Genomic DNA, 7,485 nt, shown 5'->3' with positions numbered 1-7,485 from the left:
TTTGAGGACACTGAGGGTGTTTTCTTCCCCCACGCCAGAAGTTATAGCTGGAGAATACTGAATACCAAAGTGAAAGTTAAATTATAAGCTCCCATTCAGGATATGATGTTGTTTTCAGAAATGATAATTATAGAGCTGATTTAACAGGGATTTTCTAAACCACGATGAATCCCCAAAAGTGCAATTTTTCATGTAAGGGGCAATTATCATAGGACTCCATGGAATACGCGTCTCTCCCTCCCTCTTCTGGCTGGCCCTTTGCCGCGCTACCTTGTGCGTGCCCACACTGCACGTCTTTCTCTGCTGCTTTCCAGGGAGGCCTGCGACCCTTTCCAAATAGGTATAAAGCTTTTCTTGATTCCTGCCAGGCTGGTGGGGTAGAGTAACTGCTTAAGTTTTTATTTATTAATTAATTTCTCCCCAATGGGGACCCAAAGCAGTTTGCATCTTTCTCCTTGCTTCCGTTTCCTTCTCACAACAAGCCTGTGAGGTTAGATTAGTCTGGGAAGATATGATTGGCCCAAGGAGAGCCAACAAGCTTCCCTGGGAGAGTGAGGATTTGAACCTGGGTCTCCCAGATCCTAGCCTGACACTCTAACCACTACACCACACTGGCTCTCAAGTTGGTGGTGGTCCAGAAAGCTCTTAGCTGCAAATCTGGGATGTGTAATTCCATGGGAAGAGGGGCCCACTGACTTGGCTACCAACAATGAGAGATGGCTTTGAGATTTGGAGCAGAATTTGGATGCACAGGGTGAGAGTGAGTATGAAAATATTACAGGAACATGTTGCTTTAGCTTTAATTTCAGAAATCCATTGATCTCTGCCTCATCTGTTTGCTGGGTGGGGCTAACCTTGTTCCCAGCAACAGCAGCAGCAGAAGTAGCAACAAAAAAGAAAGTAGCACAAAATGGTGGATTCGGTCAACTGTGATTAGTATTGCCCATAGAGTTGCCAAAGTGTCTGACAATTGATAGGTGGTCTGTGGCTAAAGATAGGGAGGGCCATGACACTAACTACAGCATCACGACTAGAGATGGGCACGAACTGAAATACGAACCAAAATTAAGCACGAACCAGGCCAGTTCGTGGTTCGCGAACCACGGTTCATCAGATCCCATTTCTGATGAACTGCCACGAACTTTTAGGCTGATTCATTTGGTTCATTTTTTGGTTCGTCACTGCAGACAGCCTGGTGATAATCAATCCGTTTCCTAGGCAACAGGGGATGGACTTCCTGCAGACCTTCAGCTGACCCAGAAGTGAACTTCTGTTGGCCCAGAAGTGACCTTCTGCTGGCCCAGAAGTGATGATTTTCCGACCCAGATGTGATGTTTTCATGGACCAAATGAACCGGTTCACGACCCAGGGGCAGGTTCGTGAAAATTCGTGGCTTGTGGTTCATGAAATTTGATGAACCACGAGCCACATGGTTCTTTTTTTTCCAGTTTGTGCCCATCTCTAATCACGACCCTTCTGGTAAAAAAAAAAAAAGGAAGTGACATGGGTAGCTCTAGGAACTTCCAGAAACTCTAATTTTCTAGTGATTCCTAGAGCTGCCCTATATCACTTCCAGTTTTTCTTACTGAAAGTGATGTGTTGCTGTGGTTTAATTTTTTTTTCTCCAACCACCACTCTGAGTGATGGCAGGCAAGGGGAGTGGGAGGCAGGGGGTTCCCTGACCCCACCAGTGGAATGGGCCCCCAGCATGCGCACTGCAAAGTTGATAGCACCAGGGCACTGTCAAACATGATGGACACTGTACCTTAGTCCTTACTCATAAGTTGCTCCTGTTCAGAAGATGATGGGAAGTACCCTCAAGTCATTATGGTGACCCTTGCTGGAGTTTTCAGTGCATGAGATTAATAGAGGTGTTTTGCCATTGCCTGCTTCTGCAGAAAAACTCTGGACTTCATTGGAGGTCTCCCATTCAATTATTAACCAAGGCTGACCCTGCTTAGCTTCCAAGAGCTGACAAGATTGGGTTTGCCTGCGCTATCCTGTTCAGAGCCCAAATAAAATGTCAGCTGGAACTGAGGACAGGGAAAAGCAAGGCTGTGCTGAACTCTGTGCTCCTCCTAGACATGCAACCACACCCTTGAGGACCCTGCTTGATATTTCCTGGCATTGATCTGGGTCTGTATTTTTAAAATGTGCATAATTTTAATTCTGCAGACTGGTAGGGTGTATGCTGAGTGATTGATAAAAGAAACATGACACAAAGTTTTATTTGAATGGAAGGGAGGGTCTGTAGCCAAAATAAAAGGATTAAATAAATCTGTGATGATACACTTGTGTCCCTGGACCATCGAGGCATCTTGGCCCAAAGTGAAGGCACTGTTGATCTGCTTATCAAGATGCAAAACAACAATTTTGCCATTTCACAGTATCTTTGAGAGTTGAATCATAATTCTTGCAATTCAGTCCATCGATTTTCATGGAATATGCCTCTACGGTCCCATACAAGATTTTCTTGCTATGTTTTCTATCGATCATTCAGATTATTTCGTATAGGCCTGTTGCCTGGTGTTGGAAACAGCTGTGCAGCCTCCCCCAGTTCTTCTCCATACTTGAAGCCATCTTGAGCTAAGAGGCAGGGTATAATATTTTAATAAATAAATACTGCAACCTCTGTCTCGCACAGTCCATGCATGGTTTGTGTGATTCCTACCATAGCTTTTTCCCAAGTGATCAAAGGTAGGTGACCCCTTTTCACCAGGGGAAAAGCTGCCTGGATCCCATTCATGGATAGTCCAGACTTTTTGCAAGTTGCACAACCACAATGAGTTTCCAGCTCCTTTAAACTACAGCAAGCTGCTGTGAGGTTTCACTTTAGAAATAAGGATCCCAAGTTCCGCAAAGTGAGTTTGTGAGTGAACCTGGGTTTGATGGTCTGGATTTAGAGGATTAATTGGATGTAATCGCTGTGAGGCTGAATCCATGTCAACGACACATGGCGGCATCTGGAGCCACTGGCAGCATCATGATATAATCAGGGTTGATGGTAAGCTGTAATCTCACCATATTTTTGATGTGTAAATGCACTGAAGAGATTCTCCTCCCATGGAAAAAAAAATCTGGAGCGTGTCATCTATTTACTGGCTATTCAATCTGTTTGCTTGAACCCATCCTTCCCATCGGTCCACAACTAGAGATGGGCTCTAACGAACAGGTGGTCGTTGCAAGCCTGCTGTTCGTCAAGCCAGACAGTCTGGCACCTGCAATCAATTCCCATGGCAACCAGAGGCAGGGACTGCCTGAACTCTGTCTGAACTCCTGCTGTTGCCCTGGAAACCCCAATCTAAGCCCAATTTAGCTTGATAGGCAGGTCTTCCTTTCAAGTGTGGACCTCCAAATTTGTTACAAGGAAGCAAAGAGCAGGGGGGAGGGGGGCTCCCAGCTCTGATTTTGCAGACAGTGAGGGAGAGACAGCTGCTGTTGGCATTTTGAGAGAGAGACAGGGAGAGTGCATTGGAGCTTGAATTTTCTTTGTGTGTGGTGGGATAGGGATTTACCTCTTCAAGTTCCAGGGCTGCTGCCGGGCTCTGGGCCAAGCTATTATTTATTACTGGTACCTTTCCTGCTGCCTGCTCAGGTAAGGTTTCTGGGAGTGGTGCGGTAGGGATCTGCCCCTTTAGGTTCCAGGGCTGCTGCCGGGCTCTGGGGCCAACCTATTATTATTGGTACATTTCCTGCTGCCTGCTCAGGTAGGGGTTCTGGGAGTGGTGTGGTAGGGATCGTGATGGTTGGAGGAGAGCCTGCTGGCCCCCACGAACAACGAACATGTTCATGAACAGGTCATGTTCGTCAATGTTCGTTGTTCGTTGTTTGTGGATGGCAACGAACACCATGTTCTTTTTTTTCTATTTGTGCCCATGTCTATCCACAACCCAAGTTCAAACCCATATTTCAGACATTGACTCAGATGTAAATTTGATTTTCCAATTCCAACCCCTTGTTGCTGGACAAATCACAAAAATCTATAACCATTTCAGCATAAAAATACAGCATATATTAAAATATAATTATCTACATTCAGTGAAAATCATCTAGCCATAGTTACTGGATACTTGCCCAAACAAAAAGTCATATCTCTTACAGAAGACCTGAATACATTTATACTTCAGCAAATATTGAACTGTCCATTAATTTTAGCTCTCTGGGTCAAACAAGATATTGCAAAGGATATGTGCAGGACATGCACTGACACATTTGCACTGACATCACTTCCTGGGGAAACCTGGAATTAATGTGTGGTAGCTCTAGAAATTGTCCGTACCATAGACTTTCCAATGATTCCCAGAGCTACCCCACGTCACTTCTAGGGTTTCCAGGAACTGTAATTCAGTGTTATGTTTATGATTGACCTCCTAGCTTATCAATGTCTATGAAATTTCATGTGATTGTAACCCAACTAATTTCTAAAGGGTCACAATTCTTATGCTGTGGTTTTCAAAGCCCAAACAATCAATACGGAGGCCAGGTCTCCAGCTGTGGTAGGACACTTGTCATTGCCCACAGACTGTCTGCTGTCACTCAGCTGGCTGGCAGGGGGGGGGGGATGCTGGAGGAAATGGAGGAATGATTGGCATCATGTCAATGCTGTGATGTCACTTCCAGGGCAATTCTAGATTGGCTTATTATGTATATAAGATGTTAATTTTGCCATTGACACGTATTCCTATAGCTTACATTCTGTCAAATCTGGACAGCATGCTGCCCTCCATTGTGTTGCATATTCTACGCTTGCTGCTATCACCATATATTTAAATAGTTCACTGTGTATTTTTATGAATATTATTTGTTAAGATACTTAATAACACATTTTTAGGGTTCAGCACAAAGTGAAACTTTCATATCTTTTGCATTTGTTTTTGATTAACTCTACAAATTGACATACAAGATTAAAAAAGATCTCCATGGAGAAAGCAACAGAAATGGTGGCAGCAGGCACAGTTCCTTCTTCACCAGCTTCTAACATGGCTACCCTTGGAAGCTTGTATAGATATTCAGCGATGGGAAGGCTGCTGGGTCTCTTTGGTTGGCACCATAAAGTAATCCTTGTTAGCCATTTCCCTTCCTCCACTGACATCCCAAGTATGGCTTTAAAAAAAACAAAACCCTATGCCTTGATTAGTTTGCCCCATTGTTCATTGTTTGCCTGTGTACTGAACACACAGGATTTTTAATTGACTATCTGAAATGAATTACTGGCAGTGATTTGGCTACATTATATTCAGTTCTGTAATCAAACAAATTTTGCTGTCAAACAAAAAAGATCAATGTTATTGTTAATTGTCCTGCTTGATGAATTAAACAGAGTATTATTCACCCCTTCTAATTAAACTATCAAGGAAAACATACATAGCCCTTCAAGAATGGGCTAGTCTTTTATTCACAGCTGCTGGCAAACACTGTACATTTGATTTGTGATTAAGATACAAAGAAGGAACAATTATAGTCAGATTAATTAAACAAACAAAAAGGATCTGGGGACCAAGGGAAGGAAAAAAAAAAAACCTAAGAGGGCATTACATTCAATTGCCTGAGAAAAAGAATGGAATTCCCTGTACGCACCAATGCCTTGCTGAATTAAAAAAAAAAGTGGAAAAGTTTTAGAGAAGCCCAAAGAAACTTTAAAATAGACACCTTCAAGCAATTTCAGCTAAGGTCTTTGCTTTGTGTTCTTTTTGCAGCTGAGCATAAATTTCAGCATGGGTAGCAAACCAATACTCATTATTAAATTTTAGCACCGGACCATTTGACTCATCTTTCTGCATTAAACCCTTCCCCTTCTCTGAATAGGTTTTTATAAGAAGATTTTGTGTTTTGAAGTGAACATATACGAGGTCACTGGAGATAATGGTTAATGTATATTTAAAACTTTGCTCTTGAGATATAAAAGGAAAATGCTAAATTCTAACTTAATTTCCTGGCCTGCGCTGTGCACTTTGAGCGGCACAAAGCCTTGCTAGCCACAAAAAAGAATTATTTTTTCTGCTTGAGGATCTCATTGTCTCAATAGCTGAGTACCACATTTGGTTATGAAACTCTCTCCACTGGTGACAATTCCTCGAACACAGATGCACTAAGAACTAGAAGGATGCTAACCGTACACAAAGCTTTTCATTACTCAGTTTTAATTCTTTGTGAAAATAAACGTTTACAAAAGATATTTGCAAAATGAGTCCTCTTTGAAAACAGGGCTGTCGGAGATTGATAGCAAGGGGCCCTCTGAGGCCTTGATGCAGGACAAGATGGGTCAGAAGAGCTGCAGCGGCTTCTCTTTACAGACCTAGTTTGGTCCTTCTCCAGTGCCTCCTTTTGGAGTTGTATCTGATCTTATTGCCAGTTTTCATATGGATCCATTGAAGGAGGGGCCGGTTCTGTTTCTGCTTCTTAGCAAGAAACCACTTGATCTTGAACGTCTTGTGGGACGACATGGCGAAGACTTGCCCACCGGTCACCACAATGTTGCCGCGGAAGAGGGCCACATTTGGTACTTGTATGTCTTAACCAGTTGCAGGGCTATCGAGAAGGTAGGACATGGGATACAAAACTGGGAAGAGGGGGCTAAGGAAAGTGCCATTTAGAGATACGAACAACATACTTGTTCTCATCAAGCATCTTACAAATATGAGACTTGAGCCACCTACATCTTGGTGGCTCTTGGTATTCCTCACCAACTGGTTTGGTTCTTTCAGCATGGGCGGGGCTTTTTTTCAGGGGGAATGCGGGGGAACAGAGTTCCGGAACCTCTTGAAAATGGTCACATGGCTGGTGGCCCCGCCCCCTGATCTCCAGACAGAGGGGAGTTCAGATCGCCCTACGCACCACTGGGCGGCGCGGAAGGCAATCTCAACTCCCCTCTGTCTGGAGATCAGGGGGCGGGGCCACCAGCCATGTGACCATTTTCTCCGACGGCAACCCACTGAGTTCCACCACCTCTTTCCCCAGAAAAAAAGCCCTGACTATAGGGTATGGATAGCAGAAATCAAAATACAAGCAAAAATCCAAATACAGAGCCAAAACAGAGCTGAAACAAACACAAGCAATTTTACATGATATTATAAATGACACAGAAACTAACCAATAGGGTCATACCTACATCAACAAACCTTGTAGTATAGTCTACAGTCCCTTTATCACAAACATCTCTCTGAGCCATTTCCTCGCAGTACAACTGTATTACTTGTGTTAAAAAACTGATCTTGAATAAAGCAGTTTTGCATAGTTTTGCATAGAGTGGGAGCTTTCTTGAACTCATCAGGCAGCCCATTCCACAAAGTGGGGGCCACCACAGAGAACTTGCAAAAGGTCCTGTTCAAATACACAAAGCTACAGTGACACAGTATATAGAGAAAGGCAGTCCTGCAGTTATAAAGGGTTAAGGCCATGAAGGGCTTTGTATGTGATAGCTAATATCTTGAATTGAGCCCAGTAATGGATGCGCAGCCAATATAATGACTGCAGAATGAGAGCAAT

The 7,485-nt window shown here is 43.5% G+C and overlaps 1 protein-coding gene across 1 annotated transcript; it reads right to left on the bottom strand.

Annotated features, from left to right (window-relative positions):
• Positions 1-6,279: 6,279 nt before the first annotated feature.
• On the bottom strand, positions 6,280-6,443 carry LOC129344157 (60S ribosomal protein L39-like). The gene has a single exon (XM_055000677.1). It carries the CDS (start codon positions 6,441-6,443, stop codon positions 6,288-6,290), a length of 156 nt encoding a protein of 51 aa, XP_054856652.1. The 3' UTR covers positions 6,280-6,287.
• Positions 6,444-7,485: the final 1,042 nt, after the last annotated feature.

The sequence above is a fragment of the Eublepharis macularius genome, chromosome 1 (assembly GCF_028583425.1).
Source record: "Eublepharis macularius isolate TG4126 chromosome 1, MPM_Emac_v1.0, whole genome shotgun sequence".
Taxonomy (NCBI): domain Eukaryota; kingdom Metazoa; phylum Chordata; class Lepidosauria; order Squamata; family Eublepharidae; genus Eublepharis; species Eublepharis macularius.
The sequence above is the reverse complement of the archived record's forward strand: the minus strand, read 5'-3'. Positions and strand labels throughout refer to the sequence as shown.

Coding starts and splice junctions, on each gene's coding strand:
- LOC129344157 (XM_055000677.1), bottom strand. CDS start 6,443: ATGTCGTCCCACAAGACGTTCAAGATCAAGTGGTTTCTTGCTAAGAAG.